Source organism: Jaculus jaculus, chromosome 1 (genome assembly GCF_020740685.1).
Source record: "Jaculus jaculus isolate mJacJac1 chromosome 1, mJacJac1.mat.Y.cur, whole genome shotgun sequence".
Lineage (NCBI taxonomy): Eukaryota > Metazoa > Chordata > Mammalia > Rodentia > Dipodidae > Jaculus > Jaculus jaculus.
In genome coordinates, this window is record NC_059102.1 from 203,181,413 (window position 1) to 203,201,844 (window position 20,432).

General features: G+C 37.5%; 1 protein-coding gene across 1 annotated transcript in view; it reads left to right on the forward strand.

Annotated features, from left to right (window-relative positions):
- The window catches only part of Trappc11 (trafficking protein particle complex subunit 11), a 51,625-nt gene extending 31,520 nt beyond the window's left edge, over positions 1-20,105 (forward strand). Inside the window, exons 20-30 of the mRNA XM_045160604.1 lie at positions 1,864-2,051; positions 2,139-2,287; positions 2,464-2,585; positions 3,104-3,223; positions 4,792-4,857; positions 4,956-5,112; positions 8,568-8,679; positions 12,207-12,298; positions 14,228-14,361; positions 15,762-15,929; positions 18,090-20,105. Coding sequence (XP_045016539.1) covers positions 1,864-2,051; positions 2,139-2,287; positions 2,464-2,585; positions 3,104-3,223; positions 4,792-4,857; positions 4,956-5,112; positions 8,568-8,679; positions 12,207-12,298; positions 14,228-14,361; positions 15,762-15,929; positions 18,090-18,134 — 1,353 coding nt within the window. The 3' untranslated portion in view covers positions 18,135-20,105. The remainder of the gene's footprint in view (positions 1-1,863; positions 2,052-2,138; positions 2,288-2,463; positions 2,586-3,103; positions 3,224-4,791; positions 4,858-4,955; positions 5,113-8,567; positions 8,680-12,206; positions 12,299-14,227; positions 14,362-15,761; positions 15,930-18,089) is intronic.
- The last annotated feature ends 327 nt before the right edge of the window (positions 20,106-20,432 follow it).

Genomic DNA, 20,432 nt, shown 5'->3' on the forward strand with positions numbered 1-20,432 from the left:
TTAGTTATGAAATTTCTTTATAAGTAATTTTAATAACCCTATGCTTATGTCAAAAAATTCAGATAATACATTAGTAGTAGTTTGGTAGGTGTGTGAACATATTGTAGATTTTTTTTTTTTAAACAAATTGAGGCCTGGGTAGAGTGCTTGTCTAGAATGTACAAGGCCCTGGGTTCAATCCCCAGTATGGGGGCAAAATAGGGAATATACTGAACATAAACTCTGTAGCTGGCTTTTTACTCAATAATGTAACCACACTTCATTTCCTGTTATCACATAAGATCAGACCCATTTTATAATCAGCTAAGGTGTTTTAAGCAGTATCTATTCTATAATGTTATGAGTGCATATATAATTCTAAATTTCTTTACTTTTTTAATGTTTAAACATTGCAGTTTGCATACTTAACAAAGAAATATTTTAGAAGACTGATGTATTACTTAGGATTGAAAAGCCTTTCAGAAATATATAGTGAAGGCAATGTTTTATTTTGAGGATAAACTCTAATGCCAAACTGTGGCTTAAATTCCAGCCTGCTAGCTTGTGATCCTGGGCAGATACTTAACCTCTTTATGTCCCAGTGCATGCATTTGTAAAGCGAGGATGGTAATAATGGTGCCTTGGGCTTTCGTGATGATTAAATGAAGTTGCTGGCAGTGCCATTTAGCACACAGTAAGCACTCATTAAATGTTTGCATGCTTGCTCTTCATGACTTGTAAGAGAATAGTTAGCTATTTTAAGTTTTTATTTATTTATTTGAGACAGAGAAAGGGGTTGAGAGAGAGAGAGAATAGGCATGCTAGGGCCTCTAGCTACTACAAGCTAACACCAAATGCATGTGTCACCATGTGTATCTGGCTTATGTGGGACCTGGAGAATTGAACCTGGGTCCTTAGTCTTTGTAGGCAAATGCCTTAACCACTAAGCCATCTCTCCAGCTCCTAGTTAGCTCTTTTAAAACTTGGGTCAGGCATGGTGGCACACTCCTTTAATCCCCAGCACTGGGGAAGCAGAGGTAGGAGGATTGCCGTGAGTTTGAGGCCACCCTGAGACTACATAGTGAATTCCAGGTCAGCCTAAGCTAGAGTGAGACCCTACCTCAAAAAAACAAACCAAAACAAATAATAAAAAACAAAACTTAGGACTAATGCTAAGTATATGGTACCTAAATTTGAACTAGTATTTCTGTAACAGTTTCCATGAAGCTATTGATTTTATTAACTAGTGTCTAGAGTTTTTGATTATTCATTTTTTAAAAACAATCCTTCATAATTTAACTAAATCACTAGAACTTTTTTATTTAGTATCTAAAGAAACCTATCAGAAAAGTTCTAAGTAATCTATTTCAAGTGCTTTATTAGTGGATTTATTTCAAGGGAATATTTATTCAGCTAAAAAAAATCATGACTAAAGCCAGTCATGGTAGTGCACACCTTTAATCCCAGTGCTCAGGAGGCAGAGGTAGGAGAATCGCTATGAGTTCAAGGCCACCTGAGACTACATAGTGAATTGCAGGTTAGCCTGAGCTAAAGTGCTACCCTGCCTCAAAAAAAAAAAGAGAAGAAAAAAATTTATTACTGATACCATAAATACTTTCAAGAAAATCTGTGGAGATGAGACACGAGGTTGTAACATATCAATGCTCTCCAGAGTATTTGTTGCCTTCAGCATCCACTGAGCATCTGCTACTCCAGTGCTGGGCTGGCCAGCTCTTAACTAGAAGTTCAGGGTGTGGACTTATAAAGGGTGAAGACGTTGAGACTGCAAGCACTGTGAGCCAGTTTCCCAACCAGGTCAGCCTTCTGTCACACTTTGTGACAAGCAGGTATAAGATTTCTGACCCTCCACCTCCACTCTTTCAGATTACTTGTGTGGATCTGGTTCTGGGCAGTGAGATGGGCAGGTGTGTGGTTTTGAGCTGGCAGGGCGGTGGAGGAGATGCTGCTTCCTCCCAGGAAGCCCTGCAGGCCGCACGCTCCTTCAAAAGGCGACCGAGGCTCCCTGACAATGAGCTGCACTGGGACAGCATCACAGTCCAGGCAAGCACTATGTAAGTGGACTTTGCAGAGCAGGTTGTTAACGATCATCCTCTGGGTTCTCTTAAAGTCAGTTACTTAGCTAAGGTTTCTTTTTAAAGGATCATTTCCAGAGTCCCAAACATTTCTGTACAGCTGCGACATGAGCCTCCTGCCCTCATGAATGAAATGTATTGTTTGGTTGTGACAGTTCAGTCCCACGAAAAGACACAAATCAGGGATGTGAAGCTCACTGCTGGCTTAAAGCCAGGTAAGCATTCCTTTTGTAAGTTTTGTCAGTAGTGATCTAGTAAAATGAATACGATTTTATCAATGATAGGGTATTTGTTTAAAAGATGCCATGATGTAGTGCATTCACACAGAATTGATTGTTCTAATAATGTTAGAGTTTTCTGTCTTAAAATGCCAATATGTGAACTGTCATAGGGCAAGATGCCAACTTAACTCAGAAAACCCATGTGACTCTTCGTGGAACAGAGCCATGTGATGAGTCCTACCCAGCTCTACTCACCGATATTGCTGTTGGAGATTTAAAGCCAGGGGAACAGGTAAACCTATCAACCAGAATTGCAGAGAAAATTAGTTGATTTGTAGTTTTAAATATAACATAGATATATTTCATGTATATATTTATTTCATATATCTATGCATGTGTATCTATTTTTTCATGTGTATTTTACATGTTTAGATGCCTAAATACCTTGGTATATTTTTATACAAGAAATTTTTAGAACAAATAAACTACCAATAAAATAACTTGTCTCTAACTTAGTGCAGTAACTTCTCAATTGACTTCTGATTCCAAATCAAATACAAAAAAATTCTTGGGAAGTTAAAGGAGGTAACAAAAAGGATGGCGTAGTGATGACCTCATTCTTATACTGTGGCGGTAGACTGAGGGTTCTCTGGTAGGAGTTTTCATTAGTTAAATCATTCACACTGTAACAGTCTGTATAATGGACATAGCCAGTTGGTATAGTAAACTCAAAAAGTTGGGAACATTATCTTTGAATATGTATCAGGTCAAAGTGTATGATACTAAGTGGCGTCATTTACTTTGTTACAGCTTGAAAAAACATTGTATGTTCGCTGTGGAACAGTGGGATCAAGAATGTTTCTTGTATATGTTTCTTACCTGGTCAATACAACTGTTGAAGAAAAAGAAATTGTTTGCAAGTGCCACAAGGTAGTTTTTTTTTTTTTTGTGACTGTTTCATTGAGCTGTTTTGTGTTTCGTTTCCATCTCCTTGGTCTTGGCAGTGGTGGAGTGTCACCGTTTTATTTTTATTAATTTGGGGAGGGGGGGGGACAAATATAATGGGAATGCCAGGGCCTCTATCAATTGCAAACAAACTCCAGCTGCATGTACCACCTTGTGTATCTGGCTTACATGGGTATTGGGGAATCAAACCTGGGTCCTTAGGCTTTGCAGGCAAGTGCCTTAACCACTAAGCCATCTCTCTAGCCCCCACCTTTTTCTTAAGAATTGGTTCCTCAGCCCAGCAGAGGAAAAGCCAGTAACTTGGGGATGAGCATTTGGTTATAATATAGGTTGTGGGTCATGATCATGGACTATTTACAAGCCATTGGAAGGGGAAAACTTGCCAGAAGGACTAGTAGCATTTCCCAGCTGGGAGAGAAGAAAACTTGTAATATTTTCACATAGTTTAGTGTAATACAGATCTTCTTAGTGAGTTAGGTGATAGCACTGCATTATGTCATTTAATTCTCATAACAAATCTCTGGGCATTATGCAACTGACTTTGAAAAAAGTCCATATTACATTTTTAAATTTCCCAACGTTACATTACTATATCTGATATACAGATAAGCATGTATCTAGCTAGGATTCAAATCCATATCCATCAAATATTACAACTTGAGCTTTTTGCCAGTATAACTTAAGCAAAACAAATTGTGTTATTTGTTTCAAAGGATATAATAATCCTGTGGCTTCTTGAACAAGCTTTTAGAGAGAAGATGCAACATGTTGTTTAGAGCTCCGGGATCAGATTTAGTAGTTTCTGCCTTTGTCACTTCCATTCTATGCTATGGGGCCTCCTCTGTCCTCCCTGTTCCTTCTCTCCATTTCCTTTCTCCATCTCTTTCTTTTTCTTTTTCCTTTCCCTCCCTTCCTTCCCTTGTTCCCCCCCCCAACCCCTCCCTCCTTGTTTCTCTCTCTCTTTCTGTACTGGAGATTGAACCCAGGGTCTCATACATGCTAGGCAAGTGCTTTACCACTGAGCTATATCCCTAGCCCTCGTCTTAGAAGTACTAATAACATCTATTTCCTTGGGAGATTATGAACAGTATATAGTACATAGTCTGTCACATTACCTTATTGTTATTTTCATTATTATCTTCAGTTACCTTGCATCAAAGTAAGGTAAAGAACTTGCTGGAGAGGAAGGCACAGATTATTGGCTTGCCTCTTCTGTGGTATGAAGTGAGTCACTGCATCCTTCTTAGCATCGGGCTCCTACTCTGTAACGTGATGCCTGCCTTGTCTGTGCCACTAGATCCTGCAATAAATAACGTTCAAGAAAGCACTTCGCAGTGTGACTTGCTATAAAGTCAGATGACCAAGTAAATAGTTGGTCTCTTTTTGTAGATATTTAAAAATGATACTAGAAAAAAATAACCTTTATTTCTTAATGTATTACTTAGGATTATTTATTGGTCAGTTCTGAATTGTGTGTTATCTGCCTTCTATTAAGAGGAGTCAGTGAATGCACTCTTTAAATTCTCTTGTAGGATGAAACTGTAACAATAGAAACTGTGTTTCCATTTGATGTTGCCGTTAAATTTGTTTCTACAAAGGTATGTTCCTGTGATGTATACTAGAAATCATTTCAGTTTTAAAAATTAAAAAGGACTAGTGTGATTACTGATAAACCTTTTGTCTTCCTTGGTGACAGTTTGAACATCTTGAAAGGGTCTATGCTGACATCCCATTTTTGCTGATGACGGATGTTTTAAGTGCTTCACCCTGCGCCCTGACGATTGTATCCAGTGAGCTACAGCTTGCTCCATCTATGACCTCAGTAGATCATCTGGAGTCCCAAGTGGGCAAAGGTGAAACTTGGCATTATTGTCACTTACAGGACAGATGTACATATGTGTGTATGTGTGTAAACAGTGCAAAAGCTTTTTGAGATATGAGTCGATTTGAGGTTCATTCTCACAAAACTAAATGCAAGGGCAGGAAGACGGCTCATTGAGTACAGTGCTTACCACACAAGCATGAGAACACTCAGTTTGGAGTCCCTGAACCCTTGTAAATACTGGGTGTAGTGGTGAGTACCTGTAACCTAGTGCTGAGGAGGCAGAAACATGGAATCCCTCATGCTCACTGGCCAGCTAAGTATAGCCAAATTGATGAGCTGTAGGTTTTGTGAGAAAAATTGTCTCAAAGACTAAAAGGGAGAGCAATTGAAGAAGATACCGATGTTGACCTCTGGTGTCTACACTCCAGGTGCATGTAAATCCACACATAGCTGCTCACACAACAACTAAATGCATTTAGAACTAAGGTAGAATTAAGTATTATTTACAATTTGCTTGAGTAACTTTATTGTAATAGGCCAGAGTTAAAAAATTTTTTTTTTATTTATTTGCAAGAAGAAAGAGAGAGAAAATGGGTGCACCAGGGCCTCTAGCCACTGCAAACAAACTCCAGACATATGCACCACCTTGTGCATCTCGCTGAGAAATTGAACCTGGGTCCTTAGGTTTTGCAGGCAAGTACCTTAACTGCTGAGCCATCTCTCCAGCCCAGATTATTATTATTTTCTTTTAATTGAGACTGGGTCTCATGTAGCCACAGCTGGCTTTGAACTTAATATGTAGAAAAGTCTGTTTCTTTAAAAAGAAAAAATTACTTTTGTTCATTTGAGAGAGGCAGAGAGAGAGAGAGAGGGAGAATAAGAGATAATAGGCACACCCGTGCTTCTAGCCACTACAAACGAACTCCAGATGCATGCAGCACCTTGTACATCTGGCTTCTAAGGGCCTGGGGAATTGATCCTGGGTCCTTTGGCTTTGTAGACAAGCACCTTAACCACTAAGCCATCTCTCCAGCCCAACCTTGAACTATTCATCCTCTGCCCTCTACCCTCCAGGTGCTGGGATTGCAGGCATGTACTACTATGGTCAGTTTAAAAGATCTATTGCTGGAGACCTAAAGAAGAAGGATAAGGGAAGTGGAAGAAAATGAGAAAAGAGCCCAGACTAAATAGGAAAAGAAGGGAAATATAGAGAAGAGAGGAGAAAAGGAAAAAGCAATCTGTCTGAGATGCAAGAAAAACAGAACATTCTGTGTACAAAAGCCAACAAGGCCTCATTGAAAAGTAAACATGGAGAAACCCAAACCAAGCTTCTCATGAGTTTTAAATACGAGATGCTCCAACTTTAGCCTTGGATATTTTCTTTGCCAGTGTGGGCTCAAGGAAAGGTTAACTCAGTATGCTTTTTACCACCTTTCTTAGCTCTGTAAGGACACAAATAAAATTATCCATTATGCTGTTAAAAAAAAAATTATTGTTGTTATGGCAAATGACCACAAAGCTACTGGCCCCAAAGCAATATGCATTTATTTGAAATTTCTGTTGATTAGAAATTCTAAACACAAAGTGTTGGTGAGAGTACATTTTTCTTTACTTATTGGGAAACTCTTTGCCTTGTCCCACTTCTAGGGGTCCCTTGTATTTTGGCTCATGGCATCTTCCATCTTTAAAACCAGTAGTGTAGCGCACTGTGTCCTGAATTAACCCTAATGCTAATTGTTAATAAACTTTTTCACTTTGGTTAGCTTAGAATTTACAGATGACTTTGACAGAGTGTAATATGAATGGCTCATGGTGGTGGTTTGTTTTGTTTTTGTTTTTGGAGGTAGGGTCTCACTAGCCCAGGCTGGCCTGGAATTCACTATGTAGTCTCATAGTGGCCTCAAACTCATGACAGTCCTCACACCTCTGCCTCCCAAGTGCTGGGATTAAAGGCGTGTACAACATGTTTGTCCTTGGCTTAGGTTTTTATAAAAGTTTTCTCCATAGGGTTTTTTGTTTGTTTTTTCTTGGCTTTTCGAGTTAGGGTCTCACTCTAGCCCAGGATTACCTGGATTCACTATGTAGTCTCAGGCTGGCCTCGAACTCTACTGCGATCCTCCTACCTCTGCCTCCCGAATGCTGGAAATAAAGGCATATGCTACCACACCCGCCTTCCATAGGTGTTATAAAAGGTTTCTCCATAGATTTGAACCGATGCTTTTTAAATTTTAATGGACTACAATATCATATACTAGTTCTTAAATTTATTTTAAAAAACTTAAGGTACAACTTGAATCTGCTATTGTCTTTTTTGTAAACTGTGCATTGTTATCTGTCCATAGTCAGCTCTCCATTAATATGGTGCAGTCTTTTGCATTGGAAAATCATAAAAATAACAGCCTAATATTTTGGAATGTTGTTATGTTAAAATTGTTCTCACAGATTTGTAAAAATTGACATTAGATAGGCCCCCTTGCCCACTTGCATCTAAGACTAATGTTGCTGGCTGAAGACTCAAGGTAGAGAAGACTTGGTTTAGATGAGCACTTGTCAGGGAATTTACTATAGAACTGGCTAAAAGTAATGTTCCTTGCACAGAGGTGAGTGGGGCTCCACCAGGAAATAATGCAGTAATATGCTTTATTTCTATTTGGGTGATACTGATAGTATTTCTAAAAAAAAAATCCAGAATTTAAAAAAATATATTTATTTATTTTCAACAGAGAGAGAGAGAGAAAGGGCGAATGAGCACCCTAGCGCCTCTAGCCACTGCAGACAAAATTCAGATGCATGCATCATTTTGTGCATCTGGCTTTTTGTGGGTAATAGGAAATTGAACCTGGGTATTAGGGAATTGAACCTAGGTCATTAGGCTTTGCAGGCAAACACGTTAATCACGGAGCTATCTCTCCCGCTCCAAAATTTTTTTAGAATAACATTGTGAGTACTATAAGACTTAGTAATGTTGTTTTTTGTCCAACATGTTTCTCCTAGAGACATGAAATCATATGGGGAGAAAGAACTTATATCAAGGCTGCAGAGACGGCTTCACAGTTAAGGCACTTACCTGTGAAGCCTAAGAACCCAGGTTCGATTTCCCATGTGAGCCAGATGCACAAGGTGGCACATGTATCTGGGATGGTTTTCGGTGGCTAGAGGCCCTGGTGTGCCCATTCTCTCTCTCTCTTTCATAAATAAAGTTTTTAAAAATGCAGTTATCATAGGATACCTTTCTGTCTCCAAGCTCCTCTATTAGTTTTCTTAGGGTTGTGTTGCAAAGCAAACATGCAAATGTCTCATTGGTTTTTATAGATTAATACACTCACTAGACTTGGTGACCTTGAAAAAGTAACTTAACATCTCTGAGCTTTGGTTTCTAAAAAATATTACTTAATTAATAGGCATTCCTTTGTTCTATTACTTGAATGTGAAATGCTTATAGATGAAATCATGTCACAAGGGCATGAAGACTTTTTCTTATAGTTGTCTTGCAGACAGGGGAGAGCGCTAGTGAGTGCTTTTGTCTTCGATGCCCATCTGTTGGGAATGTTGAAGGTGGAGTAGCAACTGGACATTATATTATCTCCTGGAAGAGGTAAAAATTATATCAACCATTTGTCTTTTTCATTGTGTCTGTTCTAATGTCATTATCAGTTGCCATTTGTCATGCTAAAGAGTAGAAGTCATGGAGCTGAATGATCATACGTTCAATGTGCAGAGATTAAGAAGAAAACTCAAACTTCATTTTGTCATAGTTTGTAACTTAAATGCTAAGGAAATTTTAGGCAAATTAAATCTGAAGATAGAATAACTGAAATAATCAGGTGAAACTCCTCATTTGTAGTCAATACAATTTCCCACAGCAAACCCAAATTTTAGGAAGATTACTGACTATAGGAATGTACTGATGTGATTGCATTTCTGTGCCACAAATTGTTCTATAGGCAATAATACACTTTCAGAAGTATAATTTGCATAGCAACCATAATTCTAAGATTCCTTGGAATAGAGTGCAATTGATTTTCTTCTTTGTGAAGAAGTTATCTGTCACAAAGTTGAGCAAAATATTTGAGTAGGCAGTTTAAATAAGGCTGAGGAAATCAGATGGCCTTACTGCTAATTAGATAATGACACTTTATTTGGGATTCATATCACCTAGTTTGGAACAAGTAAAAAGCAGTGATGATTTGGAGTTCAATGAGGATGTAGAATACAAATTTTAACTGTTTGGAAATCCAGTAGGCAGTTCTAGGTCAAGATGACGAGGCTTGTGCCCTGCTGTTGCAGTTATCTTCTTATACTGGGATGGCGCACCCAGCCAGAAGCAGCTTATGGAAGGAAAGGGTTTATTTTGGCTTACAGTCTGAAGGCATCATGGCATAGCAGAGCAGAGGCTGGGCATCACATCTTGCCATTGCAGCTTAGAAGAGAGTGGGCTGGCAAGCACCGGCAAACTGAGCTAATAAACCTCAAGGTCTGCCCCCATGACACACCTCCTGTAACAAGGCTGTAACTCCCAAATTGCCGCCAGCTGGGGACCAAGTATTCAAAACATGTGAGTCTGTGTTTGAGAGGGGGTGCATTTCATTCAAACCACACATACAAACCTAGAAAATGTCCCAGTTGTATACACAAAACATACATGTATTGTAATAATAATGATTATAACTGTAAAACAAAACAAAACCAACAAAGCACCCCTAACCGTTTATCAACAGGAAAGTGGACAAATTATAGCACATTCAAACAATGTTGTATTATTTCCTAGTGAAAAACAAATCAAATGTATGTTTTTAAACATTTTTAATATAAAGTGAACAAAGCAAGCTACATTAATATGAACAAGGGGCTGGAGAGATGGCTTAGTGGTCAAAGCACTTGCCTGCAAAGCCAAGGGACTCAGGTTCAATTCCCCAGGACCCACATAAGCCAGATGCACAAGGTGGCACATGCCAATGGAATTTATTTGCAGCAGCTGAAAGCCCTGGCATGCCCATTCTCATTTTCTTTCTCTCTGTCTCCTCTTCCTCTCCCTCCTCTCAAATAAATTTTAAAAAAATTTTGAAAGAATATGAATAAATTACATTTGTATGTTTTAAAATATGCAAAATAAACTATTTTTGGATTTAATAGGAAAAAGTGTAAAAAAAAATATGTGAATGATAGCAAATTCAAGATGGAGTTTTTGAGGAGGGTACAAACAAAAGACACCATGGAAGATTAAACTGTATTATTAGTTTCCTTCTTAGGTTAGCAGATGCATGTGATATTCTCCTGGTATGGCTTAATAACTTTGTAAGTTTTAAAATTGAATAAACATGACTCATTTATAATGAGTATAGGAGATCTGAGTGTTATAGATGTCCTTAAAATGTTATTAGTTGATAAGTAAATGTGATCTGATAAGATGTATTTGTCAAAGTTTCTGAAGTAAAAAAAAAATTAAACCTGGGCTGGAGAGATGGTTTAGTGGTTAAGGCGCTTTCCTGCAAAGCCAAAGGACCTCGTTTGATTCCCCAGGACCCATGGATGCCAGATGCACTAGAGGGCGCATGCATCTGGAGTTTGTTTGCAGTGGCTGGAGGCCTTGGCACACCCATTTTCTCTCTCTCAAATAAATAAATTAATTAAGTAATTTTTAATAAAAAACATTTAACCTGGGCTGGAGAGATGACTTAGCGGTTAAGCACTTGCCTGTGAAGTCTAAGGACCCCCGTTCGAGGGTCGATACCCCAGGACCCACGTTAGCCAGATGCACAAGGGGTCGCACACGTCTGGAGTTTGTTTGCAGTGGCTGGAGGCCCTGGCACGCCCATTCTCTCTCTATGTCTACCTCTTTCTCTCTCTGTCTGTTGCTCTCAAATAAATAAATAAAAATAAACAAAAAAACATTAAACCTAAAATAATGGCTACAAGGATAATTTAGAAAACTTGACTTCAGGCTTTTATACATAATTATTTTCACAAAGTGTTAAACATAGAGGAAGAAAGAAAAACCTCCAGAAGTTACTTTTGTTTTGCAGTACTGGGGATTGAACCCATGGCCTAGTACATGCTAGGCAGGCCTTATCACTGTGTTCCATTCTCAGCCCTTCCAGTAGTTCTTTTCATGAAGAGCCTGGCAAAGGCAGAAGTAGTAAGAATAGGATAACAGTTCTCAAACATTGTATTCTCAGGACAAATTTTCACTTTGGAAATCAATGAAGACCCCGATGAGGTTTTATTTATATGAGTTACATGTGTCATTATTTACCATGTTAAATCTAAAGGCTAAAATTTAAAAATGAAAAACAGATAATTTTACCATGAAATAAAAATTGTTAAAAAGGACAAACCTATCTTGTTTTTTTTCCTCTATTTGTCATTTTGTCTTGCTGATATTTAATTTACACGTTTATAATAATTAAACCCAAGTTGAAAGACACTGCTATAAAAATAGATACATTCATTTATTGTCGATGAATGCTTAGCTGCCTTGCCTGTTGCTTTTGCTATGTAGCAGTTTGCACAGGTGGGCTGATCCACCTGTACATGTGGGTAGATCTATATGAGAGATTTCCCTGGCAGTCACCTACCTGCCAAACCACCTCTTTGGTTCCACTCTAACCATAACATGAAGGGAATATTGAAGTTTCTTTATGTACTCTTAAGAGACATTGCCCTTGTTAGCGATAATAAATTATGTTGTAATTCTTCAGTTTCTATCATGTACTTGAAGCACATTCTAATTGTGTTCTGTGAAAATGCTATTGGGCCAATCTTGGAATCACCTCCATTGAGTTTGTGTCACAGTGTAAACGCTGCAGTTCTTTTGCAGAGAGGAAGTCCTGCTACCAGAACACTGAACTAAGTGGTGCTTTGTGATAGACGGTCTAGTAAAACTCCTGACTCATCCCCTGATGAACGGCAGCCATGGGTTACAAGTGTTTGTCCACTGAGAGTATTCAGAACAAATGCAGGCTTAGATGCTCTTATTCTATGAAACTGCCATTGATAAGTTTTTAGAAAATGGATAATTTATACTTCCTTTGAAACTACTGGGCAAAACACATGTTCCTTGTGTTTGATTTAGTAACTGTTTGCATAAAATGTAAGTTTCAAAGCGGATCTTTTCTGCCATAGGACTTCAGCCATGGAAAACATCCCTGTTATCAGCACCGTCATCACACTGCCACATGTGATTGTTGAAAATATCCCTCTCCATGTGCACGCAGGTAGCAGGAATTCACATGTTGCTTGGTTTTTAAAAGCGGGGGCAGGGGGTTCAAAAATACTTATTTCAGCTTCTAGGAGATTGCTTTCTTTCTATTTTGGAAAATGGCTATCATTTATAAAAGTTACATCCTTCCATAATTACCCCTCCATGATCTTCCTGCCCTAATTATTTTGAAACAAACCCCACATTTTTTTTTTTGCTTGTGTGTATGTAATGTAGTGCGTGTGTGTGTGTGTGCATGGTGTGTGGTGGGGGTGTGGTGTGTGCATGTATGTGTGCTCTTGCAGCACCCTGCACTCACATGTGGTGGGGGAGGTGGGTGTTCACCTGTGGTGGCTGCAGCAGAAAGCCTGATCTATTGCTCTTCCACTTGTTTTTGTTTGAGCCACTCTTAGATCTTGCTGCTTTTCTTGCGTCTGGTGTCTGCTCCCCTTTGCAGGACTGGGGTTACAGGTGCCTGTGGCCACTCATAGGTGTTTTTGTGAGATCTGGTGATTTGAATCTGGGCAATTTTAGGCCCCCTCAGGCCCTCATGCTTGCCCAGGAAGTACACTTAACTGCTGAGCCACTTCTCCAGCCTGCACATATCATTTCATCCATAAATATTTCAGTATGACTTTTCTAAACATATCCTTAATATGAACAGTAATGTTATCTAATTCCAATACTGAAAGTTTCACAGCTGAATGAATGGTTTTCAGTTCCGTTAGGTTCTTTTTCTGTGCAGTTTATGGAGGCATCTCAGAGTGCCTACCTCAGTGTATAAGGTAGGCTGAGTCTCTTCCAAATTCTCTTTTCCTTTCTGTCACCAACACTTACCACCCACCTCCATCTCCTGTACTACTTCTACCGTTTCTCTTCTTCATTTCTTTCTTTCATTTATTGAAGAAACCAACTTATTTTTGTCTGGTAAGGCTCCCATCAGCCTGGATTTTGCTGATTACATACATCATTTTAAACTGTTTTCGGACCCTATAAATTGGTACTCCTCAGGTTTGATCAGATTCAGGTTCAGGTTTAAATTTTTGGCAAGAATGCTTTGTAATGTATGTGCATATCACTCTCTCTCTCTCTTTTTTTTTTTTTTTTTTTTTGGTTTTTCAAGGTAGGGTCTCACTCTGGTCCAGGCTGACCTGGAATTAACTCTGCAGGGTGGCCTTGAACTCATGGAGATCCTCCTACCTCTGCCGCCTGAGTGTGGGAATTAAAGGCATGAGCCACCATACCCAGTTTCTCTCTCTCATTTGAGGCAGAATCACATGTAGTCCAGCCTATCCTCAGATTTACTGTGTGGCTGAATCTGGTCTCAGACTCCCATTCCTTTTCTCCAGCTCCCACATGCTAGTATTATTGGCATGTGTCACTATACCCAGCTCATTCTATTAGAATACTTTTTATCAAGAGAAACTTCACTTGATCAACATTACCCTAATATCTGTAATAATAAAGAAAAAAACCGCATACAGTACTTACTTAGCAGCATATGCACTAAAATGGGAATAACCCAGAGAGTAATTAGCATGACCTTTGCAAGCTGCACACAAATTCATGAAAAATTCCAAGAAATAATACATATTTGAATGAATGAATGAATGAATGAAAAGTTACTTGCTTTCAGTAAAATACAACTTCAGCTTTTTCTAATTTAGGAAACTATGATTAATATTTAGGAAATCTATTATAGTTTATAAAGTTATTTGTAAATTATAATTTAGTTCTCATAGCCAATTTTTTTGTCAGTCATTTTGAGTGACTTACGTATTTCTTAGCTGCCTTTCTAATAGTCCTTTGCTATTGTTCAGTCAATATCTATACTTACACATTACCATCTATTAAATGGGATTGTTTTCTCAAAAGAACCCATAAATAATGAGCCTTTTTTTTTTTTTAAATATAACCACAGGAAATGTGTTCTTTCTTTCTGTAGATCTGCCATCATTTGGGCGTGTCAGAGAGTCATTACCTGTGAGGTATCACCTACAGAATAAGACGGACTTGGTTCAAGATGTGGAAATTTCTGTGGAGCCCAGCGATGCTTTCATGTTTTCAGGTCTCAAACAGGTATAAGTCATTTTTCATGGTGTTACTTGTGTAGCCACAAAGTGGCAAACTGGAGTTTATAAATGAACTGTTTTGATAGTAGTGAATTTTTAATAAGTGCAGGATCCTGCAAAGGTGGGTGGCCCTTTTCACATCACCAAGATCAGATGTACAGGTTCTTGCTCCTTAAAGCTAAAGTTTACAGATCATTGGACTATATTCTAAACATGTTAGAATTCCTGAAAACCTTGAATCTTCCCTTCATTTCTTGAGTGCTCTGTATGTGTATCTTGCTTTGAAGCCTGGGAACATGGCTGTATCAAGGCTTTTCCTCTCAGCTGTGAGTGAAATTTTGTAGAAAGTTCGAGTTCACATAGAATTACGTATGTCTATTTTTAGGTAAAATTTTATACTTAAAGGTAACCATAAACTCTCAAGTCTTTCTTATTTGTTCAGTCAAATCAGGTACAAGTTTTTCAGGTTTTGAAATGAGTGAACATAATACTTAAGCAAAATGTACTACAGAGAGAGTACTGTCCTCTATTATCAGTGATAACAGACACTCCACATTTGTTGGTAAATACAATTTTATTCATGTTGGCCTCATTTAGAATCACAGGAATAAGCATGTCTTAACACCTATAGGTGTCTGTCCTGAGCACTTAGTCAGCTTTGCTGTGCATGTTCTGAGTGCTGTCTCTTGTTAAAGCAGAGAAGAATTAGGAGGCATTTTCTACATTCATGTGCCATTTTACAGTTTAAATTTATGGCATAAAGTATTAAATACTCCCGTTACAGTATATTAGAACACCTAAGATGTTATCTGTGACACATTGTGTGCATACATGTTCTTCTCATTTACAAAAGAATTCACTTCTCTTCAGTGTCCTGATTTTTCTAGATTCCTACTTAGAAATACAAACTATAGCAATACTAAAATCTTATGTTTGTATGTTTTCTAAAGGATTGCATTTCCAAATAACATTGTTCCTCCTGAAGTTTACATTGCACAATGTTAAAATTGCTCAAAATAGCTAGAAATAACAAGTTTGTGTTGTGTTGACATAGCATCTGTAAAGATATTTTTTAGCAAATTGTCCTGTAATATCTTGTAAACATAAAATCACCTTGTCTGTAACACACAAAATAGCAACCTGACTAGTGTTCTTATTCTTAAGAATGAGAAATCACTTAATGTCTTTTGATGCATTTTCCATCTATTTCATCCTCATCTTTACTAACCCAAACCTACATTTTGGAATCCATCATTAAGGTGATATAGGAAAGGAGTACATACTTCACTAGCAGGATTTGAGTATCTATCTTTTTTATAAATAACTGAGGACTAATGACAATGTGCATTTGGGGGCATATAACAAGTTATATGTGTGTAACTCTTTTTTTCTATAACTATTTATTAGATTCGATTGCGCATTCTACCTGGCACCAAGCAGGAAATGCTATATAATTTCTATCCTCTAATGGCTGGATACCAGCAGTTGCCATCTCTCAGCATCAATTTGCTTAGATTTCCTAACTTCACAAATCAGCTGCTTAGGCGTTTTATACCTACCAGTATTTTTGTAAAGGTAAGGCTTAGAAACTTTCTGGTTTTTAAATTTATTGTCCTGAAAGTACATATGTGCACTTTTTTTGTCATTGAATTGCATTTTGAAACTAGCAATGATAGCTTTTACTTTTATTGCATAAACTTGACAGCCTTACTATCCATTCCATATGGTACTATTATATAGACTCTAATTTCAAAAACTGATTCCTGTAGATATTAGTGGTTTATCTTTACAGTATTGTTAGATGTGCTTTCTCCCTGACTTAGTAAAGTTATATTTTAAAATTGTAGTTCATTACTAGCTTTAAAAATTTTTTTTGTTGTTCATTTTTATTTATTTGAGAGTGACAGAGAGGGAAAGAGGCAGATATATATAGAGTGAGAATGGGCGTGCCAGGGCTTCCAGCCACTGCAAATGAACTCCAGATGCGTGTGCCCCCTTGTGCATCTGGCTAACATAGATCCTGGGGAATCAAGCCTCGAACTGGGGTCCTTGGGCTTCACAGGCAAGTGCTTAACCACTAAGCCATCTCTCCAGCCCTCATTACTAGCTTTTATCAAATGGATTAACTTTCTCAGTAACCTTAAATTTTCCCAATTCTCCCTAATAATTTAGTGCTGGATTTAGGTCCTTTCTGAAAATGATCGTCTGTCAGAAGTTATACTCTGTATTAACATTGCAGCTTTAAAGAATTACATTGTTCCCAGCATCCTGTAATGGTATTGTCAATACATGAAAGAGGGAATCAGGCAGGACAAGTATTTCATTGAATTTAGCATTCTTTCACCTCTGACTTCATCATCCCTAGATGCCTAAAATTAGGCTATCCTTCAAGCTCCAGTTATATGAAGATGTAAGAATCCTGAGTGCTATCTTTTAAGTTTATGTCTCCTGTTGGAATGAGTTATATCTCACAACTTCCTGTTAGTTTTATTTATTTATTTATTTTTTGAGGTAGGGTTTCACTCTAGCCTACGCTGACCTGGAATTGTCTCAGGCTGGCCTCAAACTCACAGTGATCCTCCTAACTCTGCCTCCCAAGTGTTGGGATTAAAGGTATGTGCCACCATGCCTGGCTAAAATGTTCTTTTAAAAAGTTTTTTAAAATGTATAAGTAAGTCAGGTAAGACAAAAGCAAGAAAGTATAAGGAGACATTCATGTAGAGTAATTTACAATTTGCTGAACTGTTTTATTTCTTTATACATCCAAACCAAATCCCAGTTCATGTTTGCATAGGCTTTTGATTTTCTATCATGATAAATTTCTTCTACATGGTGTTTAAATTTATAAGGAAAAGGTAGAGAAAATATACGTGTGTAAGAATTAATGTAAGTAGCATTTTTTAACTGCCATGACTTCTCTAAATGCACACACCACCTTCTAGTACATTTACTGCCAAGAGTATGCAGTGGATTCCTCAGAGCCAGTTCCTTTTTCTGTTAGAGAAGCTTATTTTTTTTTTCTTTCTGCTCATTCCAGAGTGTATACATGCTTCAAGACATGTATACTATATTAAATTTTCTGCCAATTTTATTTGGTTTTGTTCCTTGAAGCAAGGTAAAAGGTTTTTTTTTCCCTACCACACCTTTTGCTAAATTATCACTAAAATTTTACACCCTTTATGTAATCTTATTGATGTTAAATATTATATAGTAGTCTTTTGCCAGTACTCTGATTTAAGTTAAAATGTGTTAAGTTAAATCATTTAGAAATTATTTGGCTATAGTAGCTACACTTGAAGTACTCAAAAGCTGAATATGACTAGTGACCACCACACCAAACATTCCCAAACTTGAGTTAGTAGTTTTCTTTGGAATGGTTAAATTCAATTTTATAATTGCATGATATACTTATCTAAGTATTTGATATGCTTGTAAAGCTACATTTGGCAAAGAGTTAATAACTAAGTGGAGTCATTTTCTTTCTAAAACTGAATGAAGAGGGCTGGGAAGATGGCTCAGTCAGTAAAATGCTTGTCTTCCAAGCATGTGAGTGATTCCTGGAATCCATGTAAAAATGGTGGGTGAGGAAAGAGAATCACAATTTTTAGTTAGGTACTCATGCACATTTACTCTGTTTGTGTAAAACAGTTCCAAGGATTTCAGAATGCTTTCAGTTAGTGCAACTTTGCTTGTAATTATTACTTTGTAATTCATTTTGCTTTTCTTGCTATAAAGCCACAGGGGCGACTCGCAGATGATACCTCTATTGCTGCTGCATGATGTTCAAGACCAGCTCTTGGTGTTCTCACAGAGGCATGGGCAGAGTGATGTTGCATTGTGACCTGCAGCTGTGATTGTAGTAAAGGTTAATGTTTTCTATTTTTTAATAGATGTTATACCAGCCATTCAAATGAACCCATGCTTCAGATATAGGAAAATCATCTCTAGTTTCACTAATAAAAACTTGAAATCTGTTGCTATGATGTCAAAGGATGTGCGATCACTGTTTCTGCAGAAAGTCACCATATGAGTAGTAGATTATGTTAAAAGGAAGTGGCTTGCATGTAGAGTACCAGTGCAGAATTAGGCACCCAAATATGATTGGACAGAAAGAACAGAATGTACCGGTGTGTGCTCCAGTGATGTTCTGCATCTTTGTGACTCCTACAAAGGTGACTAACCTGGAAATGATCAATCTTTGTAAATTCAGTGTGTGCTTAGAAACATGCAGTAGTATATGCAGCTGATTGACTGATATACAGAATCTCCACAATTTTGAAGTAATTTAATTAGAAGTTGTCAGACTATTATTGCTTACCGTCTAAAATTTCAGCAAGTTCAGCCTTCTACCACATATGGATCACTTATGAAGCAGGTCCCTATTTCTAACAGGACCTTAGTCTAATTATAAGCATAATTCCTAAACTCTTAGGAATTTTTGTTTGTTTGCTTGTTTTGAGATGGTATCTCATGTAACCCAGGCTGCTCTTGAACTTTTGATCATCCTGCCTTTACCTGTACGGTGCTGGTATTACAGGGAGGCATGCCACCATTGTCTTCCCAGCTGATGAGGAGCTGGGGATGCTGAGGATCATGCATGCTAGGCAGGCTCCCCCATGTCCCCTGCCACCTGCAACCAAAACTCAGTTCTCAAGACTGATGGAAGGTCTGAGTAGTTCTTAGCCAGGTTGTATAGTTTCCAAAGAACTATGTAGAACTCTTCAAAATTTGTGTAAATAAGAAAATCATAGGGTAAAATTTTTCTATGTTAAAGTATCTTAATTTCAGCCTAATTTTGTGAAAATTTTCCATTGTAAAAAGGAAACAGTGATGTAAATAAATTTATAATCTTTCACATGTACTTGTATAGATTTTTATTTTGAGCTTGTTTCATTCTAGCTTTTTGAAAAGCTTTTACCAAGAACATTGTTGAGGTTAATGGAGAAAGTACATGTCTGTGTTCTAGAACTTGCTCTGCTAACCTTTACTGAGACTTGGCACAGTTACAAAAGGCTCTTAGGAATCATGAGCTCCTTATATCATGGCTTTTCAGATAGAGACCATGGGAATGTAACTGGATTTGATTGGCATCAAATCCCACTTCTGTGGTTTGCTGGTCAGGTGGCTTTGTTACTTAGCCTCTGTGTACTGGATTTTCTAGCAGAGAAGATGGAAATCTTAAGACGTGTCTCACAGGCTTGTTAGACAGATGCTATAGATTATTACCTGAGGAAAGCATGGGACGCTGTCTGACTCAAAAGTTCATGCTCAGCTGCTGTCATAAACAAATGATGATATTACTTACGATAGGAAGGTTGAAGAGGATACTCCTGCATCAACTCGAGAGTCCCTTGTATCAGACTTTGTTATTCATTCATATGATGCATTATGTGTGTATATATATAAATGTATGTAGATATGTTTATATAAAATTATAAATAAAAGTTTCTTGAAATAATACTTTTACTGTTTTGTTAAGAAAAAACTCATTGTAACTTGCTATGTTATTTCATAACTTTCTAACAGGGTATTACTTGAATTTTGAAAAATGCCAGGTGATCTTAAATTTCCTTTATATTCTAAGATGGCTTAATACAGTGTGCACATAATACAGGTCTTGTGTGTTAACACTACTGTTTTCATACATGAGTATGTTTACAAATGAGTCACTGATATATCCTTCAAAATTAATATTATTGTTAATGTGATTGTTTCAGCAAATAAACCAAGTCCATAGGGTTTTTTCTTTTACATTTTTCTTAAGAGTTGGCAGTAATCTTTCCTAGCCATGAATTCTCCCCTATGTTAAATTGTACTGTGAATATGTTGTTTACCTATTTTGAAACTGAATTTTTTTTCTTTTTAAAAATAAATTATGATTTACCTTAGGTTCTAAAGTCAAAACTGTCACAGTGGTATATGAGCTATTGGTTTGTAATATACATGTCAAATAGGCCCTCAGTCTTTCTCCCACTTCTTGTGCCATCAAATGGGATCAGCTGTCCCTTGTGAGAATGTCTCCCTCCTATCTTTGTAACATTTTAACATTTGCTTCTCCATATTGCTTTTTTACCCAAT